The sequence below is a fragment of the Pinus tabuliformis genome, chromosome J (genome assembly GCF_031772625.1).
Source record: "Pinus tabuliformis cultivar Carrire ecotype Pingquan chromosome J, CPIR1, whole genome shotgun sequence".
NCBI classification, from domain to species: Eukaryota; Viridiplantae; Streptophyta; class Pinopsida; order Pinales; family Pinaceae; genus Pinus; species Pinus tabuliformis.
Window position 1 is genome coordinate 1,267,716,027 of NC_142295.1, and position 22,336 is coordinate 1,267,738,362.

At 36.8% G+C, this 22,336-nt stretch overlaps 1 protein-coding gene across 7 annotated transcripts in view; it reads left to right on the top strand.

Annotated features, from left to right (window-relative positions):
* LOC149231870 (long chain acyl-CoA synthetase 9, chloroplastic-like) overlaps positions 1-22,336 on the top strand; it is a 298,899-nt gene that overhangs the window by 236,557 nt on the left and 40,006 nt on the right. For all 7 annotated transcript variants that reach the window (XM_089379304.1, XM_089379303.1, XM_089379301.1 and 4 more), the window contains exons 9-11: positions 3,775-3,906; positions 4,007-4,141; positions 4,230-4,436. In XM_089379304.1, coding sequence (XP_089235430.1) covers positions 3,775-3,906; positions 4,007-4,141; positions 4,230-4,436 — 474 coding nt within the window. The remainder of the gene's footprint in view (positions 1-3,774; positions 3,907-4,006; positions 4,142-4,229; positions 4,437-22,336) is intronic.

Below are 22,336 nucleotides of genomic sequence, written 5' to 3' on the forward strand. Positions count from 1 at the left end.
TTCTATTCAAAAGGTACTTTGATCATTTTGTAACTGGGTGCTTATACTTGTTTTTCTTAGGAATTTAGTATGGATAGAGGGGTGATTTGGAAAATTGACCAATATTGATTGTAGATATGTTCTCTCACCTTTCCATGGGGGTTAATTCTTTAGTCCTAGTCCAGTGTGACCTCCCTTAAGGCCTTAGGGTTATAGGAGGAGCACTACTTAGAAAACCCAGATTGAGATAACATGTTCATTCCCTCTAAGACATACTTGACACTTTCCATCACACACTACTAGCCCTTTATATACCAGCTCCATTCTTCAGGTCTAACTTGCCATTGGTTCATTAGGATTTGGCACCCTCTTGTTTACAATCCTTGAGTAGGGTTGAGAAACATTTCATTGGAGGTTGATGCAATTGAAAGAATGAAAAAGCATAATATGGCCACAATGAAGGAAAAGGAAGAAAATAAAAATTCTAAAGATGGCTGGGACATAAGATAGCGGATGGGGAAAAGCCTACATAAGCTCTACCCTCCTCATTTGGCCATCACCTAGTTCTTAAGCACTTCACGCTCCATTTTATCGAAAGGAATCCTGGCATGTCCCAACCCTAATGAGAGGTAAATTGTCTCATCTTAAGGGATATAATTAAATTTTATATTTTAAAGAACAAGTTCTAACCCTTGAGCTATGCACCCAAATTAAAAAACATTATAAAAAAGAAGTAAAAGGTGCAGAAAAGTGTGGAAGATGCCAAGCTGAGCAGGGTAACTCTTGCCTCCATAATTTCTTCTATTAATTTGGCAGCTCAGTGACAAATTCTAACCATGAGACTAGATTCCTCTTTTCGAGAGGGCCAATTTTGACTTTTGAAGCACTCAATTTAGATAAGGGAAAGTGTACTTTTGAATTAAAAGCCCACATGTGCATATCTGATCAGGTCTGCCCCAAAGCAAATTGGACCCCCTTGGAAGGTTATAAATACAAGTCAAGTGAACCTCATTTGGATATCATCATGGAGCATTCTTCTATTCTCTTCTTTGGTTTGGCTTGCACAGGTTTGAGGCAAGTTCGCGGAGATTGGTTAGCACAACTCCGAAATTGCAGTGTCCAAAGCTCACATCTCTAGTTTTAGGTTTTTGGGTCTCAATCGTGTTACCCAACATATTGTGGATGATACCCCTAGGAGATTTTTTCTTTTTTCCATGAAGGTCCTCACCCGGAAGCCAACAACCCCTTATAGCCATCAACTAGCTCATTATGTCATTTCTCTGCCACCTGAGCCAGCCATGTGGTCCCTTGCCCATCTGACATGATTGTATGTTTGAAGGTGGGCCTCCCAAACAGTGTTGCAGTAAATGTCCCCCCCGGATCAAAATTCCGAAACACGATCCCTATGGATCCATGGGAAATCTGCCCTCCGAAATGCGGATCGGGCTGAAAAATACGGTTCTTGCCATTTCGGAACCTTACGATTCGTTCCACGTTTCGGTTTTTTCGAAACACATTTCGTACGATGGATTGCCATACAATCCACGACGTTTCGGGGTTGGATCCGTAGGAATCGTGATTGTTTCGTTGGGCAAGCGGTCGTTTCCACTGTGTGGGCCAGAAAGTGGCACTTTTTTTTCTTTTTCTTTGTTGGGGTGGGTCCACCTTGGGTTAGGGTGAGGAGTGGAGGGAGTAAAGACCCTTTCATCTCTCATTTGCTCACTTTTATTTTATGAGAGCTTGGAGAAGAGAGGAGAAGAGAGGAGAAAGAGAGGAGAGCTTGGAGGAGTGAAGGAGGGGGGGGCTAGGAAAAGGAGGAGGAGTTTGGAGGAGTAAAGAAAGACTTCCATCTGCAAGAACTAAAGAGGTAAGTGCAAATCCCAAACTCCCTTATTTTTTGACATTGTTTTTTGTATTTTTCTCCTCCCTCTCCTACTCTTTCCCATTCTTTCTACTTGCTCATTTAACTGCAGGTTGTCCACCACCTATATTCATATTCCAAGATGGTGTTCTTTTGGCTTTTGTGTATCATTGCACTTTTGGTTTTATTGATGGCAAGGGGGAGTAGGATTAGAAGGGAAGAAGAACAAGAGGATAGTGGTTCCCATATGAGTGACCCAATGTATGATGAGGAGGAAGGGTGTGAAGAGGAAGGGGATGAACTTGAAGGGAACACTGAAACACTAGAGGGGAAAGCTGCATTAACACCCTTGTGGAACTATGTGACCAAACTTGAAGGGGGAAAGGGTGGTGGAAGCTACAAATTTTTGTGCCCTCATGGTTGTCATGGAGGAAAACCATTTAGTGGTTCATATACTCGTGTGTGGAGGTATCTTTATGGGGTGATGGACAATGATGATAAAAAGGGTGTTGTGGAGATACAAATTTTCCCAAACATTTCAGTTGAACAAAAAAGAAAATACATCCAAATAGAGGAGGTTGCACAACAAAAAAACAAGAAAAAAACTCATTCTGAATCAAGTGCAACCTCTAGATTTGGTAGTTCATCTTCTCATGGTACTTCTACAAGCTTTGGAGGTAAAAGAACAATAGGGGATTTCTTGAATGTTGCTGGGAGGGATGATGTGGATCGAAAGATAGTTCGATTTCTTTGTGCTTGCGGTGTACCATTCAATGTGCTTCGCTCTCCCTATTGGCATGAAATGGTAAAGGCCATCAATGAAGCCCCAAAAGGATACAAGTCCCCAAACTATGAGAAAGCCAGAACAATGTTATTAGAAAGAGAAGAAGCAAAGGTTCAAACTTTGATGTGACTGTTATCAGATTGCTATCAGATTGTTCTGATATGTATATATTGTAATAAAAGAGGGCCCGATTATGCTTCTGCTTGGGAACTAGCCCCTCCCTTTTAAAAGAAAAAGTTATGGTTAATGGTTTCTAGGAAATAATCAATGGCCTTATGGAACCTGCCTTCTACTGTTGCACTAAGTTCTTCAGCAAATCCTACTTCGAGCATTAGCATTTGGGTATGGCCATTTCCTCTGCTTCGAGGAATTCTTAAATTTTGACCTCAAGCATGAGAACTTTAGTTTCCTAGAGTCTTGAGTCTTTTCTCTACCTTGAGGACTTGCCTACTTAACTATTTGACATTGCGGTTCAAGCATCACTTCTATAGACAAAAGCAATGTTCTTTCAACCTCCATTCAACTCCCATAAAGAATTTTATTTTTTTATACCGGAAAACTTTTTCTTGAGAAGGTTTATAAGGAGAATTCACAAAGGTGTGCTCATGATGGAATCAAACATGTGATCAACGTTTGTGCCTATTATTAATTTTATTATTTTCCTTGATTGTAGAATGGATAGTTCCAGGACCATGAATTTTTTAAGTGTCAGTTCCATTGCGAAAGCTTAGGCAGATTATTTTGACAAAGTCCATCAGCTTTCAATATGTCTTTGCTTGTTTCCCTTTCTTCTATTCTCAAAGAAAATGTTCTGTACATCTAGTGTCTCTTTTCCCTGCATCTCTTCTGTGAATCAACATTATTTTCTTACACAGTTGGAAGTATATCCCAAAAGCAAGACCCTTGCTGTTTGAAAGAAAATGTTCTGTACATCTAGTGTCTCTTTTCCCTGCATCTCTTCTGTGAATCCACATTATTTTCTTACACATTCGGAAGTATCTCCAAAAAGCAAGACCCTTGCTGTTTGAGTATAGTTTTGTTATTTTCTTCAGACAAGGCCCAACATGTTTTAGGTGTTCTACTTGTACAAATATTATTTTCACTATTTTGATTCTCTATGGAAATAAAAAAATCTTGTTTGGTTCTGCAGCTAATTGATTGGGAGGAAGGTGGCTATTTGACAACTGATTCACCAATGCCTCAAGGAGAGATTGTTATTGGTGGTGCGAATGTAACTTTGGGATATTTCAAAAGAAAGACTGAAACTAGTCAGTTCTACAAGGTAAGTTGACTGCTCTAGTACTGCATGCTCATATTGATTGTAGTCTGCAGATGGATTTGAGATTTGATGTTATTTTCTGTGATGGATTTTGTTGGGAAAGATGGACGAGAGAGGAATACGATGGTTTTATTCTGGCGATATAGGGAAATTCCACCCTGATGGCTGTCTTGAGATTGTTGACCGTAAGAAGAACATAGTAAAGCTTCAGCGTGGAGAACAGGTTCCCTTAGGAAAGGTAGCTACTAAATTTCTGTGGAGCATTATTTAATTCTTTGCAGTTGTTTAATAAGACAATCTAAACTTGTATGTTGTACTTAATACAGGTTGAAGCAGTTTTGATAATGAGCCAATATGTAGAACAGATAATGTTGCATGCAGATCATCTCCATAGTTACTGTGTGGCCCTTGTGGTCCCATCCCAAAAAGTTCTTGAAAGTTGGGCCCGAAAAGAAATGCTTATTTACAATGATTTTGAAGATCTGTGCCAAAAGAAAGAAGCAATCAAAGAAATTCACATGTCAATTCTAAAGGTACTTTGTGAGCCATAATTTATGTTTTCAACTTTTATTAATTCACCTGACCATCGCAATTAGACTTTAGCTATTGGCAATAATTTGGAACCTCCTTCTACTAGATTTTTGCTTCACACCTAGTTTAGGAGCTTGGTTAGGAAAATTGGTTTGAACTCTGCACATTTCTCATCAACATGTTAAAAGAGACCTTCATACCACAATGATTATTGACATCTTTAAATGCTCACTAGTGTAAAAGCTAGTCACATCAACCTAACAAGCGTGCTATTTATGAATTTTTGAAACAAAGGGATAGAAAGGAATTATAGGAGACATATGGTAATCAACTAAATAATACGTTGGAAATTGCTGTCTTCTTTCAAGCACAAAATATTGGAGTGACTTATGGTCCACTGTGGTTTTTACATCGAGACGAGGCTTCAAAAGGTTTGTGTGACAACTGCTACATGCATGCTTAGATCTCAAATCATTTGACGAGTGTCCTTTCACTTATATCAAATAAACAGGACATATATATCTGTAAATAACTAGCACAAAGAAAATGTATAGTTGAAAATCAAATCAGGATATTGCACAGTTTTTAGACAGCTGGAACCTTCATTGATATGCTCAAAATGAAGACATCTATATATCATAGCCTTCTCTCAATGCAAGTACAAATCCTCCCATCCCTCCAAACCCTAAGTGGGGCAAGTCAACTAACCCTAGCAACCAAGAAGATCCAATATGCAAGAATCACTCCAAGACATCCTCTCCTCCTCTTCTTCACAATTCCACCTTAGGGTTTTATCACAAAACCTAATCTCTGGTCTCAAAGGAATAAACCCTAGCCCTAGACCACTAAAATACTTCAATATACTCCAAAATTACCAAAACACCCCAGCGATCAAAGAGAGAGAGAGATGCTAGTGCTCACTCTTTTGTAGGTCATATCTTATCAGAAGAGTGAATATACATGAGCGAATGAGCATATATGAATGCAAAGATTTTCTCCTTTCTCTATTTACATGAGAGGTAAGGGAGGCCAACAATACAATGAGGGCCTTATCCCTTACAAGCAACCTGCCATAAGCCCTTATAGACCAACACAAGTGAGGCTACACTCCAAAGTGTGTGTCAAGCTCTAATGTGATATTGTGCATAATAATGGCTCCATCACCTCACTATACAAGGCAAGTCCAAATCCCTTCATAACAAGCCTCCACAATATCCATTAGTCCTCCTAAGCAATGTACGCCATTGGGTCGCCTATCCTTGCAAGAATATTGTCAAAGCCCCAAGCATGCTTGAGCCCTCCCCACTCCTCCAGACAAGAATTAGAGTTGCCCCATGCCATTGAAGGCATGATGACAATCCCCTCTTGTGTCAATTAATTAATTTTTTTGGGAAAAATAAACTTAAATTCTAAGCCTAAAAATTAATTAATTTAGAGTCAAAATTAAAATGTTGGAGAAAATAATTTTTCCAAGTGGAAAAATTCGTGGGTCTAAAAAAAGTTAATTTTTGGAGGTCCCCCACTAAGGGAATATTGGAAGTCAAGAAAATTTGGACCCTTGGACCTTGCTAGTTAAGTCAAAGTCAAAATTTTGAGGAAATTAATTTAAAATAATTATTTTTGAACTCATAAAAAGTGGATTTTATGAGAAATTTGAAAATTCCTTAAAAATAAATATTTTTGATGACAGAGATTAAAAGTTGGTCAAGTATTTGCCAATGGTTGAGATTATTTTGACAAGGATCAAGCCAACTAGCCGTTTTTTTCCACTTGGAGGGATCTCTCTATAAATAGAAGGCATTTTGCTTCTATTCTTCACGATGATAGTGACTAGTCAAAATGTAATTTTGTAACGCTGGTGTGAAGCCACTGTTCTGCTGGGAATGTTTGAAATCTATAATAAAAGACTTTAGGTTCAGTTCATGGTGTCTTTGTTTCATTGATCTGTGGTACATGCTAGATATGTGCTTTCCTGTATTGTATTTCAATATCATATAATTGTTATTTCATTTGTAGATGATAGGAACATTCTATTGGTAAGTTTTGGGCTTATCTTAGGTGATCTGATTCATTGTATGAGTTAACAATTTTCTCTTAAGAAATATATATAGTTTGCAGGTTATCCAACGCTTAGGCTCCCACTGCACAGGATGTGGGCAAAGGCTGCGTTGTTTGGGCACTAGGAATTTTATGTGGGTTTCTTACTTCGCTAAGGCTGTGGTTAACACCTATTTTTTGAAATACATCAAGCTATTGTCATTATCATAAAAAAAATTCTCTTCAAAAATTCTCTTGACCTTTGTACATTTGTATATTTGTAAATATTTTTTTGTAGGATAAGTTTTTGTAAATTATTTTTCTAACCCCCTTTAAATCCTAATCCATTTTAATTTTGTATAGTATTTGGGGTTTTGAAATCTATTTTATTTTTATTTTTATTTGGGTGTTTGGGTTTCTATTCTAAATTTGTTTTAGGATTGTGGAAGAAACTGGCATTGGAGACCTCAGAAACCCTAGACATCTAAGGTTATCAGACTATTTTTGCAGGTTGTTTATTTTCAAATCGGGGAAAAAAACCCATTTTCTGTAGGACCTAGCCATTATCCAACCTAAAATTCTAGTGTTTGGGACCTATTTTGCAAGCATTAAGAAGACCATAAACCCTACAAGGGCTAGATCTCTTTGCAAACAATGGTTTCTTCAAGGGATTGAAATTTTATCTCTAACAATTTGTTTTGCAACGATTTTGGGGTTAACATTGTGTTTTTAGGTGGTCACCTTCATTGGAAGTCTTCCTAGCCATCTACAAGGCCCCAAGGCCTCTTGGTTTGCTCTCTAACCTTCTTATTTCACCTTTGTCCTAAAATTGAATTCTGAAGTAATTTATGACAACAGTATAATTAAGGCCTAAACACACTTTTTATAAGCCTAAGTTCATCAATAAATCACCTAAGGCATTTATAATTAACCTAAAGTTGAATTTGAGTGCATAGAAGTGATTTTTTGTGGACTGTTGGGTAATTTTCAGATCTGATATGTTTGCTACAGCCACCTAAAAACACTTGCAGCAGTCATAAAGGTCTGATCTTTGGGTTTTGAGCTAACATTTTGTGAGTGCAGGTGATTTCTCTCACATCTCCAAACTTGGCATAGGCCATTAGGCCTTGGGGTTTGTTTCTATTGCCTTCATCTCTCATTTTAATTGAGTGCATAATTTATATTAGATCTGGTATATTGATATAACAATGGCATAATCATCATAATACAAGCCTGAAGAACCCACACATTAAGCTAATAGCTCATACAACGCATCAAGAATAAATTACAAGGGTTTGATCTATCAATTTTATTGTTTTATGTTGGCTATCATATAATTTTCAAGGTCTGATTTGAAATTGCAGAGATTTGATCTGAAAGTTTCAGGTTTGATATAATTGTTACAGTAGTGTATTTAGGGCATAAAACACACATAAAATAAGCCTAAATTCATTAACAAGTCACTTAAGGCATTGAACATTAATCTTGTAGTTAAATTGATTGCATATAAGTTATTTTTTGAGGACTATTGAGCAATTTTCAGATCTGATATGTTTGCTACAGCCTACAACCATCTAAAATAAAATAACAATGCCATTATAAATGAATTGCAAGCATATTTCATCATTGGGAAATCATTGGCATTGATTGGGCTTGCATTTACTTGCATACCTTGTCACTTCTTGAGGGCTTTCATAAAAATCAAAGGTCAGATATATGATGCATAAGGTCTGATATAAACATTGCATTGGTGTCAAAAATTGTTGACAATCATCTAATTTCACTTGCCATTTGTTCCTTACATCCTTGCTACTCGAGTCAATTGATAATCATAATCGTTATAATAAATATTCTTGTGGTACTTTGGAAGAATTGCTAATTGCGTGAACCTCTCTGTCTTGTGTATCTAATTGACACATTGACACTTTATTGTTATTGGTTACTATTTAATTGGCATTATTATTTCATGAGAAATTGTCTTGATCTTAACAACATCTTGGCGCTTTCCATCTTATTTCTTTGAGAATTCTCTCTTTTAGTGAAGATCGTCATTACATATTTATTAAGTACTTCATTGTTTCAAATTAAATATTGTTGTGATTGATTGCTGAGTACTTAAGACATTTAACAATATCACTAAAAGTAATCTTATATCTTGCATTTACATTCTAAGATTAGATTGCACTAAATTACCTCCAAGCATAAGCTTGGTTGATAAAGAGATAGGACCACCTTTCTCATCTAACTTGAGGAGTCTAGAAACTCTTTAGTCATTAACACGGTGACCTTACAGTCGTCAGAGTCACAATCTCTGAGTACTAGAGGCACCTGGTGGTTGGAATACAAGGGGATGTATCGCTGATCAAGCTACTTGCATCCTGTTGGTTTTCATCCCACAACCTACTCTAGAGACTAGTTCCAAAACAATTAAGAGGAAGGTTACATTTAGAATAGGCATCTAACTTAAAATCAAGCAAGATTTTGCATTTCACCTAGCTTGTAGGATTTGCCTTTCATCTAGGTTAGTGAAGCATCCAAGCAACAATTGTTCATCTGCTTACTTGGCATTTAATTGGTAACAAGCAAGAAGTGGACTCCATAAGGCATTGGCCTTACATTCAAATATAATCTAATCTTTAAATCCTACTAAAATTAACCAAGTAGCTAGGCTATTCAACCGTATCTCTCAGGCTCGTTTGTTGTCAACTTGTCCTTCATCTTCACATTTCCATAGGGACTACCCCCCATAGCCTTTTGTTGGGAGACAACTAGAATGGAGAGGTCAGGGATCAGAGTGACAACCCCCGACTTGAGTCGTTGTTGCTTTGCCTGTATAATTTGAGTGACAAATTTTCTGGCGTCGTTGTCGAGGACAAGTTTATCTTGTTCTCTACGATTTAACGACATTCTTCCTAATCTTCTAATCATTTTCATCTTTTTAATCTATCAAACACCACATTTTCTAGCGCTTTGATATCTCACTAATCTTCTTATCACCTTGTTCGCCTCTTTGTTTGCACCTTAGCACCTAGACATTTGGGTTAGTTTGTTGTTTGGGTTGCAACTGCACTTATTCATCCATTTTTTCTCAGACAGGAAGTTCTCCCTAATATCCATCTGCTTCTCCCTGACTAACTTTTCGGTTTTTTCCTTTTGGATTTTAGAGCTAGATTCATGTTCAAGTGGCGACTCCACTTCTTTCATTTCTTGTTGGAATTTTTGCTAGAAGCTCACGTCTTGTTTATCTTGAACAAGGTTCTCTCTCTCTGACATCCATTGGCTCATTTTCCCTCTAAACAAGTCATCATGAATGACTTGTTTGCCCCTTGTCGTTTTACTAATATTCCTCATGATAATGCAGTCACCGCTAAAAATCATCTTAGGAAGTTTACTCGTCTTATGGAAATAATATGTGGCTCTGCACGTTATAATCATGAAGATGTCAAAATGCGACTCTTTGTCCTTTCCTTGGAGGGTGAGGCTAAGGATTGGTTTTATGATTTTCCTGACAATTCCTTTGACTCTCTGAAAGATATTATTGATGCTTTTGAAGATAAATATGGAGATCAAAGGGGCTCACCTTGTGCCTCTAGTACTATAAAGAAGAAAGAAAGTGATCCTGTGAAGGACCCAATTATCGTAGAAAGGTGTCAAGAGAATGTGCCACATCAATCTTTGCCATATTGCAAACCTTGTGATCATTTTCACGATGAATCCACTTGTGTCGTTGCAAGAAGAATCCTTGATAGTGGAAAGGCAGGAACGAAGGATCAAATTAATATTGATGATGAAAAAGAAAATGATAAGCATCCGATCAAGGAATTGAAATGGTTAAAGACATGAAATTTAGTCAAGCATAGTTGATGAAAAGCATGGAACTTAATCAAGAAAGATTAATAGCTAGCAGATCATGCCAAGGATATGAGAACCATGTATACCAAATTATTGGCCATATGAGAAAATCGTGATGAGGAGCTAGAAATCATGAAAGTTAATCACTCTAATCAGGTGACCACCATGCAAAATTATTTGATCACTATGGAAGCAAATCATAAGGAAGAAATGAGTTCTATTCAAGTAAATCATGATAAAGTAATAAAGACATGCAAGCTAGTCAGATGGCTCTTTAGAACAAGTTACAGGTTATAGAAGTTATGTAGTATAATTAGACGATCACCTTTCAAGATATGATGGATACCATGGAGGAGAATCATGCCAGCAAAATCAATGCTATGAAGGATGAGCATTCTAATCAAATGAATACCATAAGAAGAAAACAAATCATTCTTCAAAATAAGCTACATATAATGGAAAAATCACAAGTTTAGGAACTCTAGCCAAGACCAAAGGATCCAAAGCACGAGCCTCCCAACTCACATAAGCAACCTTCGTCTTGCTATGAAGAAGTCATTGATCAAGGCAGGAAGGAAATTGATGAGAATTAGGTTGATGCTTGCAAGATTGATCCACCAGTCGTAACAGAGTAGGTTCATGAAAATAAAGAAGAGCAGGTCACAAAAGTCTCGAATGTTCCAAATTTTCCGTATGAACATTGTCCAAATCAGATAAAAAGTTGCACAACGATCAAATCAACATCAGTGTCGCAACCTATGGAAATAAAAATAAAAAGCAGAAAAGAAGGAATAGGTTTGATGCATCTGATGGGTAAGAGAAATGCGATATACGGATAAGTAAACGTCCAAGATATTCAGAATTCAACATGGCACATCTGAAAAGTAACCCATAGACTTGCCAGAAAGTCGACAGATGCTTAGTATGCACTATGTTGAAGACATCTGATGCCATAGGGCATATTTTGTATAGTATATCTAACCCTACACCTTTTATTTATGTCATTAGTTAGTTTTCTTGTTCTGCACTTATGTTTCATATCTCTATATTTCAATTTGTTAGAGTAGATTTTTTCTATTCCAGCAGATAATCTATATATGCATGATGATTTCGATTTTGAATGGATATCTATTTGATGGACTTTTGTTTTCTTGGATACAGGATTTTGGATTCTCACATCAATTCATGGAAGCAACGTGTCCCCATATGGAGGCAGTTGTTGCACACATTTTGTCACAATTCCAAGGAAGCACTTGTGCCAATTTTTTTAAAAAGATCAAAATTATCAACCAACATCTTATTATGTTATTGTAAACCCATTCTGCAAATTTGTAATGTAAATGATGCTAGTACGACCATTTAATTATGTAACAACCTAGGTAAGCCTATGATTTTGGCGATGAGTTTCATCCTAGGAGGTTTTTGTCTCACTCATTATCTGTGTTTTTAAACACCGATGATTAACAGTTTTTCCCTCCAGCCTCAACTCCAAAGCTAGGATGGAATTATTGGCAAGGTCTTAAGCGAGTCCTAACGTTTTAGTCGAGTTTATTGTAAAAGTGATTTTGGAATAATTTAAGCTATTTGGCTAAATTATTTTATTACAAATTACTTGGTCTACCAGATCATATTGTGTCACAAAATTGGGTAAATATTATGAGGGTTTATAACGAATGGTTATTCCTCCTTTGAGGGTTGAATTATTGTAATATCTGATGTAAAAAATACTTTACTGTATCGTCCCTCATACTTAGACAACATGGCTAAAATATTTGAGGATGAAAAAATGGTTAATTTCATTTTGTGTCAATTAATTATTTTTTCTGGCAAAAATAAACTTAAATCCGAAGCTAGAAAATTAAATAATTTAGAGTCAAAATTAAAATGTTAGAGAAATTAATTTCTCCAAGTAGAAAAATTCGTGGGTTTAAAAAAAACTAATTTTTGGAGGTCCCACACCAAGGGAATATTGGAAATTTCAAGAAAATTTGGACCTTTGGACCTTGGTGGTTAAGTCAAAGTCAAATTTTTGAGGAAATTAGCTCAAAATAATTATTTTTGAACTGATAAAAAGTGAATTTTATGAGAAATTCGAAAATTCCTCAAAAATAAATATTTTCGACGACAGAGATTAAAAGTTGATCAAAGATTTATCAACGGTCGAGATTATTTTGACAGGGATCAAGCCAACTAGCTAATATTTCCCACTTGGATGGATTTCTCTATAAATAGAAGACATTTTTCTTTTATTCTTCACAATGATAGTGACTTTGGTCTAAATGTAATTTTTGTAACGCTGGGAACGTTTGAAATCTGTAACAAAAGACTTTGGGGTTTAGTTAATGGCATCTTTGTTTCATTGATCTATGGTACAAGTTGGGTATGTGCGTTCCTATATTGTGCTTCAATATCAGATAATTATTATTTCATTTGTAGATGATAGGAACATTTTATTGGTAAATTTTGGGCTTATCTTAGGTGATCTGATTCATTGTATGAACTAAGAATTTTCTCTTAAGAAATATATAGACTTTGCGAGTTCCCCAGCCCTTGGGCTCCAAGTTCACAGACCGTGGGAAAAGACTCACTTTGTTTGGGCAACATGAATTTTATGTGGGTTTCTTACTTTGCTAAGGTTGTGATTAACGCCTATTTTTCGAAATACATCAAGTTATTGTCATTAATGTAAAAAATTTACTATTCAAAGTTTTTCTCAAGCATTGTACCTTTGTAATTATTTTTTTGTAGAATAATTTTCTAACCCTTGTATGTTGAACCCTAACCCATTTTAACTTTTGTATAGTATTTGGGGTTTTGAAATTTAACTTTTTTATTTTTATTTTATTTGGGTATTTGGGTTTCTATTCTAAATTTGTTTAAGGATTGAGGAAGAAACTGGCATTGGAGACCTCAAAAACCCTAGACATCTAGGGTTATCAGGCTATTTTTTCAAGTTGCTTATTTTTCAAATAGGGGAAAAAGCCTATTTTCCAGAAGGCCCTAGCCCTTACCCAACCTGAAAGGCTAGTGTTTGTGATCTATTTTGCAATCATTAAGAAGGCTATAAGCCCTACAAGGGCTAGGTCTCTTTGCAAACAAGGGTTTCTTCAAGGGATTGACATTTTATCTCTAACAATTTGTTTTGCAATGATTTTGGGGTTAACATTGTGTCTTTAGGTGGTTGCCTTCATTGGAAGTCTTCTTAGCCATCTACAATGCCCCAATGCCTCTTGGTTTGCTCTCTAACCTTCTTATTTCAACTTTGTCCTAAAATTGAATTCTGAAGTAATTTATGACAGTAGTATAATTAAGGCCTAAACACACTTTTTATAAGCCCAATTTCATCAATAAATCACCTAAGGCATTTATAATTAACTTGAAATTGAATTTGAGTGCATAGAAGTGTTTTTTATGAATTGTTGGGTAATTTTCAGATCTTATATGTTTGCTACAACTTAGACCGAACCTAGTTACACCTTTCAACATTCCCTCTTAACTAGGGAGGTATTCATAATGGTTCTTGGTCATTCTCAATCTAAGGAATTCTCATAAGAAGAGTCAGATTGGTAACCCATCTGTTTAGCATCATATCAACCAGCATTGTCACATAACAAGGCCTTGACTAAGAGCTCTATCTCTCCACGATGTTTGAGCACAATGCTGGCGAGACCAATGATGTATAGACACCCTCATCATTGTCTCTCTCGGAACATACCCCACCGGGGTTCTCAGGGTGTTTTCCACCAAGACTATTGTTATCTTGGATTCCCAGTCCTCAGAGAATATCGGTCCTCTATGACTACTCTTATCTTGGATGCCTTCACAGATCCTCAAAAAGCATCGCATGCCAGATGTTTACCCAATCCTCCATTTTGTCTTCCCTAATGAAGACAAGAATGATTTGTCTATCTCTCCCTCTTAATTAGGGAGGACATATCAATTCCAACAAAGGAATGTACTCATTCCTACGGAAGGAATGTGCCTAAGATCCCTCTTGGCTTAGGAATTTTGCTTCCAAGTAAGAAAATTGTTTCCAGGCTCCCTCTTAATTAGGGACCTACAACATCTCCTTCGGTGGAGGTGATGGGACAACCAACTGCTTGAAGAACTCCTCCTCACGATGTCATGAACTTCTTTTCATTATTCAAGAGTCTTCATGTTTTGGGACTTCTTCGTAGGGCACAAATCATCCATCACTTTCATCCGAGTTAGTCATGTCGTCATCGGAAAGTGATCCATCAATTCATATCTGGCCTTCCTTCATGCCATGCTGCGTTCTTTCTTGCCATGTTTCCTTAAGGATATTTCATCCTACTACATGGGTAGCGATCATAGATCTTCCCTTGGCAGACTTGCATAAGCCATCCAGATATTGTTCAAAAAAAAAAAGGAATGAACAGTAAATACAAATTACCTTTGTTATGGTCTTTCATCATGACATCTTCTAGTTTGCATCAACAACCTGCAAACACATCGGCACATCTCCCAAAGATATATATTGTCAAGGGTCTCATTCTTTTTCAGACTCCATCAAAGTCTTCATATCTTTCATGGAGATATCCTAGTCAAATCTTCTTGGTCTTTGGATGTTGATTGCCTTTTCCATGGTTGCATATCCCATGATCTCTTCCTTCCTTTCTTCATACATTTCATTCCCAGGAACTTCCAATTAGAGTTCCTCCAATTAATGTCAACCACCTCATATTTCATATGAGGACATATTATGTTGATTTCATTTAGACAATGTGTGACTCATGCTTTTCTATATCCTTTCAAAGGAGAAGATCCCTTTCTTTTGATCATGCTCTCAAGATAGAGTATTGATCCTTGTTACTGTTGAAAAATGTGTAACTTGGTTTGGTCTTCATTAGTATGAAATGTATTCTTGTAAATGTAAAATGAAAAAGAAATTATTTTTGTTATTGAAGCATGGGTTTCATGCTCAAGTTCTTTTATTTTATAGGTCAAGAACCCATTGAGTGATTCTAGGGTTTTCCTTAGGTATAAGAGTCACTGTCATATATGGAAGACCCTATGGGCACATTGTATATTGTAAAGAAAAAATTATTTTGTCTTAAAAGTGTCAAAATACCTCCAAGATCAAGTCGGCCTAATGAGCTGTCACGTCGGCCTACATGAAGAGCCACGTCCACTTGGATCATTCATTCACTCATCTTTTATGTGAAGAAGGCAGAAGAAGAAATTCGAAGAAGGAAGTGCAAAGAAGAGAAGGATGAAGAAGGCGAAGTGATTGGGTCTCTCTCTATTCTTCTGGAAGTGAAAAGTTAGGGTTTCTGCGTTGGGATAGTTTGAAGTCCGATTTTGAACGCAAGAGAGAAGGGAAAGAAAGCGAAGGTCTCTTAGGGCATCCTACTAGCCCTAGGACTCAAGTCAAGGAAAGCGAAGTCAAGAGGAAGGTTGTTAGAGGGAGATAAAAGTCTCCTAGAGAAGCAACATGAGTTGTAGTAGTTACTAGGGAGAAGAATTTCGAATCCACTGGGAGGTTTAAAATATTGCAATTGGAGGCCAAGGAAGACTTGATCTTGGAGGATATTTGTCTGAGTCTAGGTCATGGTATTAATGCATTCAAAGATTTGAAAGATAAGAAGAGATTTTCGGGTTTTCCCCTCAAGAGGGGTTTTGTCCCTGGCTTCCAGCCTATATATTGTGTCATTGTTCTTACTGTTTTGGTAGTTGCTTGATGTATTACACATTGGAAAAAGGAAGATCAAAGCTAATAAGTAAAAATGTAACACAAACCGTTATCAAGTTAAGAGAATTAACATATACATTTCCCTATTGAATTATCAACATGGTATTAGAGCTTTGGTTCTCTAAGGGCATCATGAAGATCTCCTCTACAATGAAGAAAGTCATCAGGAAGATTGCAATCCATCTCAAGAAAGGGATCAACGAAGTATGGAGTCTCATATTCTCTTCAAAGAAGGTATCACTCAAAGAAAGGGATGAGGGACTCTTCTTGGCTCTCTTTGGGGCATTCCAAGACAAAGATCTGGGTGATTGATAGTGGTGCATCAAGGCACATGATTGATCACTCCCACGAATTGAAGACCTTGTCAAAAGGAAAATTTGCATACTCTATGGAACTTGGAGACAACAAAAGCTATCCAGTGATAGGAATTGGATCATCATCCATAAAGCTCGAAGATGGAAGTAACATCCACCTCAACAACATTCTATTTGTTCCAGGTTTGCGCAAAAATCTACTTTCTTTTTCAAGCTTAGAAGATAAAGGAGATAGAGCAGTCGTCATTGATGATAAAGTAGTTGTATGGGCAAAAGGCTCAAAGATAGAACAACAAAAGTGATTGGTATCCGAGAAGGAAGGCTCTACAAATTAATATCTCCTGTAAACTATGCCCTAGTTCACACTGAGATTAGTCCATGCGAACTTTGGCAACGAAGGTTTGGTCATCTATATTGCAAAATACTTCCGACTCTAAATTCCATAGTAGATGGAATACCAAATCTGAAGGACGATCATGAAGGTGTCTGCAAAGGATGTGCATTGGGCAAGAATACCAGATACCATTTGGAAACAATGCATCACGGTGGAAAGAAATCTTGGATCTCATTCACTCTGATGTGTGTGGCCCTATGACTCCAAAATCACTTGGAGGACATCTTTATTATGTCACATTCATAGATGATCACTCAAGAAAGACCTGGGTTTACTTAATGAAAACCAAGGATGAAGTATTTACTAAATTTCAAGAATTCAAAGCTGAAGTGGAGAACCTTACAAAAAGAAGAATCAAGATATCAAGATCTGATAATGGAGGAGAATATACATCCAAAGAGATTATAACATTCTGTAAGGAATTTGGGATTAAGAGGGAGCTGATAGTTCCATAGAATCTCGAACAAAATGGAGTTGCAGAAAGAAAGAACAAATCCATTGAAGAAAGTGTAAAAGCAATATTACACGATCAGGATCTACCTAAGTTTCTGTGGGGTGAGGCAACAAAGACAACAGTCTACATACAAAATCGATGTCCTCACAAATCTCTAGACAACAAGACTTTGGAAGAAGTTTTCACTAGGAAGAAGCCATCTGTAGATCATCTCCGAATCTTTGGTGTCCTGTGTATATTCATATTTCGAAGGACAAAAGAAAGAGGTTGGATCCTTTCGGTGTGAAGGGCATATTTGTTGGGTATAGTAACTCATCGAAAGCCTATAGAATCTATATGAAAGATGGACATCACATTGAAGTTAGTTGTGATGTCATATTTGATGAGAGCATAACATTCAAGAAATCAAAAGAACTTTCTATAGATTATGATGATGAAGAACTTCCCATATTTGAGGAAGAAGTTGACAAGAAAGGAGAAGGATCTCACCATGAGGAAGGACCTAGTGAACCTGTTCAACCTGTGGTCATTCAAGAAACAAGGAAAAGACCTAATTGGGTGAAGTCTACATTACTTGATGCAGAAGGTCATGGGGCAACTCAAGGATCATTTAGAGAAAGTAAATGACCAAAGAAATATTTTGGGTATGCTGCATACATGACAAAATTAATAAAAGCATAACCATACACCTTTGAAGAGGTTGTAGAACATCGAGAATGGAAGGATGCCATCAACAAAGAATACCAATCTATAATGAAGAATAGAGTCTGCGAGATCGTACCTAGGCCTGAAGACAAATCTGTGGTTACTTCCAAATGGATCTATAAGATCAAGAATGCAGCTGAAGGAAGTATAAATAAGTATAAAGCAAGATTTGTGGCTAGAGGGTTCTCTCAACTTGAAGGCATCGACTATGAAGAAACATTGCTCCAACAGGAAGATATACAACATTTCGATCATTAGTCTCTCTTGCAGCATCGATGGGATGGAACATCCATCAAATGGATGTCAATTTGTGTTTTTGAATGGCAATTTATATGAAGTCTACATAGAACAAACTTTGGGATTTGAAATCAAAGATAGGAAGGCATATGTTTGCAGATTGAAGAAAGCATTATATGGCCTCAAGTAAGCGCCAAGGGCATGGTATGCTAGAATGGATGCATACCTACAAAGATTAGGCTTCACGAAAAGTTATTTTGATTCGAACCTATATATTAAGATTGTAAACAATGAACTTGAAATTATTCTTCTGTATGTAGATGACCTTCTCTTGACGGGTGTAGAAGGTCAAATTGAAGAATGTAAGAAATAATTGGCAACAAAGTTTGACATGAAGGATCTTGGGCTGATGCATTACTATTTGGGACTAGAAGTTTGGCAAGAACCTAATGAAGTCTATTTAGTTCAAGGAAAGTATGTGATCGAGATACTAAAAAAGTTCAACATGATGGATTGTAAATCTATGACCACTCTGATGGTTACAAACTTAAAAATACTAAGGAGTTCTGAATCAAGCCCTGTGGATCCTTCCAGATATAGACAATTTATTGGCTCATTGATGTACTTGGTGAATACTCGACCGAACATATGTTTTGCAGTAAATGTACTCACTCAATTCCAAGTGGAGACGAAGCATCATCATTGGATAAGAACAAAACATATTCTAAGATATCTACAAGGAACCATCAATTACTGCCTGAAATATGATTGAAGGAATGATGTTCAATTGATTGGTTATACAGATTTCAACTGGGGAGGCAGTGAACAGGATGGAAGGAAGCACTACGAGAGAATGTTTTAGTTTAGGATCCTCTATGGTCTCATGGTTGAGCAGAAAGCAAGACACAGTGGTTTTGATTAGTGTTGAAGATGAATATGTTGCAGCATGCGAAGTTAGTAGGGAAGCAGTTTAGTTAAGGAAGTTGCTATCTGACTTGTTTGAAGGACCGATGAACCCTACAGTGATACTTTGCGATAACACCAGTTGTATTCGTTTTTCTAAGGACCCAATATTTCATGGGAAGACAAAGCACATCAACAACAAGTATCACTATATACGAGAGCTAGTACAAAATGGTGTGGTGCGGCTACGATATATCTCCACTGATGAGTAGGTAGCTGACATATTGACGAAATCACTTCCAAACAAGAAGCTTGTATACTTAAGGGACAAACTTGGTTTGGTGGATTTGTCCTCCCTAATTGAGAGGGAGAGATAAACACAACATTCTTGTATTCAGTTGGGAAGAAAGAATGAAGGATTGGGTAACCATATGGCATTCAATACTCTTTGAGAATGTGGTAGGGCATTCAAGACAAGAGTGTTGATTTTTGGTAGAATCAGATGTGTTCTAGCCATGAAATTTGGTGGAGAGGCTAAGGCACATGACATCTCCAAGACCCATAAATCGTTTGGAGAAATTCCACTCAGATGAAGAGATATTAAAATAATTAATATTTTTAATGAGACTCTAAGTCTTAACTTAGGAAAATTAAAATATTAATGTGTATTAATATAATATGGGTGAGAAAGTTCTAAATAACGAGGATCAAGCCAGATCTAATCTTAGTCGTTGATTAGGGACTTAATCTTGGCCGTTGAATCGTCAATAGGAAAAATATAAGAGGTGGTTTGATGGTTAGTTGGAGACACACCAAGAGAGCAAGAATTCGATTTTCTGGGGTAGGGTTTGCCAAGGAAATCAAGTGAGTGATCAGTTGCAGCAAGGGGTAGTTCAGCAAGAGGATTTTGATCCAAGGCTGAAGGATACATATCAGAGAGGCAACAGAGTGTCGGAAGATGTAGCGCCAAGCCTAGGAAGGCTGACGCAGAGGCTAAGGAGGCCAGCATAGAGGACGCAGAGGGCTGAAGAAGTTGATGCCGAGGATGCAGTGAGCTTCAGAGGCTGCGCTAAGGTGATTCAGTGGGACAAACTGAGAGATGATTGGCTGACAAAGAACCAGAGAGGGTGACGTAGTTCCAGAGGAGTGCGTGGAGTAGCTTTCGCTGTCCAGCACAAGGAATAGCCAGAGTCACTGTGGGATTGTTCATCCGACCGCTGATTAGCTGGAATATCTGTCTCCAGATAGAGGTATAGTTGCGGAGGATATTCTTTGAAGGGTGAGCCATTTCTGGCACCCTAGTTGTATTCAGAAATCTACTTAATAATAAAACCCTCATATATGTTGCATTGGTTTTCTTGCATTGGGTTTTTTCGGGGACGATTGTCCAAAAATAACAATGTTCCTTTTGTTGTCTCAGTTTATTCAGTTGTTGATCTATATATTTGTGAAGGTTGCAATTGTGTTTACTTCGATGTTTATGTTATTAAATAACTAGAACAAGTAGGAGATAGTAAACCAGATTTTGCAGTAGGGGTTTCTGATGTGTTAGATTTAGAAATTTTCACAAAGAGTAGTCGTGGACCGATATTTTTTTAGGATTAGCTACCCAAGATAAGAATAGTCCAATGGGAGAGACAATGAAGATGGTGTCTATTGTTGCGCAAAGTGTCTAAGCACTACGACAACGCTTAAACCGAGGGCTGTCACTCTGATCTTTGATCTCTTTGTTTAAGCCGTCTCCTAGGCTAAGGGAGGTAGACCGTATGGGATAAAGGAGAACCAACTGGGAAGCAGCTGGCTTGGGAGACACAGCAAGGCAGAGAAGCGCTTGATTGAAGCTTAGTGACACTTAAAAATTAATTTGCTTTAGAATGCTTAAGATCAGTGCCTTATGGAGTTAATGATTAAATAATTGTTTATCAACTGTTGCAGAAATATGAAATTTGTAATCCCACGATTAACAATCATTTATCATCAAATAACCCAAGCAATGATTAATTTCACCAAATGCAAGATATTCAATAAATGCACAATGCTTTAACAATGTTCCAACAATTAAATTTCAAAAGATCAAATGCATTAAATAACCACGAAACTTAAAAGCTAACCACCTAGAAAAATGATTATGCTTGAAATTCCAGACTTAGGAAAATTTATCGTTTTCCAATAGTTAAACTCCAGATAAAAATTTAAGCACTTTTAACTTGTGGTAGAATGATAAAATACTGATACCATAAGAAGAAAAAGAAAATCTTTTTCTTCAAAGCTCAACCATAGCACAAAAATACATCAAAATAATATACGTGACAATTCCTCAGATGCATACGGTAAGCCTAAATGTGACAAAATATTTCAATTTTTTTTTTTTTGAAGACCGTAAAATAAAAACTAAATTCTAAATAAAACCAAACTAGAACCTAAAAGCCTTTTTTATGATTTTTTTTTTAATTTTAATTTTTTTTTTATTTTTATTATTAAATAGATCTAAATCTAATCAAAACTCAAATCTAAATTAAATATAACCTAAAGACTAACCCTTTTTAACTTTTTTATTTTTTAAAATTTGATTTGAAAAGTTAAAATTAAGATAAACTAATCCTAAAACTAAAAGAAATGAAAAGAGAAATAAAAAATCTAACACCTTGTCTATATATATAACGAAAATGAATGTCTATTAAATCTAAATCCTAAATGAATAAAAATCGAAACTAAATCTAAGTCAAATAAAATCTAACTTATTAAATATACGACTGATTATAACTGACCCTAGCTACCAGCGTTAGAGAGAAAAAAAATGAAATCGTATTTTATTTGTGTAGTTGCAGGTTGAATGGGCAACGGAAGGTAGTTTGACGACGACCACAAGGAATGGATGAAATACGCAGTGAGGAGCACGCAGAGGTTATGGTAGTTCGACGGGTAGAGAGAAAGAGGACGCAGAATGATATGGGAGCTACGGGAGTGAGAAGCGTAGTGGAGCAATCAGAGTGCAAGTGATGAGGATGGTTGCGTGTGGATGGCTGGGCAGGAGTAGCGAGGACATCGTGAGGGATTTCTTTGCCAGCGTAGGTTATGGCAGCGGGAATAGAAGCCTGCGTGAGGTTTTTTCGATGTGTTTTGCAGGGAGAGAAGTAGCGTGAAGCTGGGATGAAGTTGTAGTGGGTTGCTGATGATAAATGAAGAGAACTGGGCAGATTTCGAGAGGGTATGAACACAATTTGTCTTAAAAAATTTGAAATTTCTCTGCAACCAAAATGAAAACCCAGGAACTCAGAAAATCCTGCAAAAAT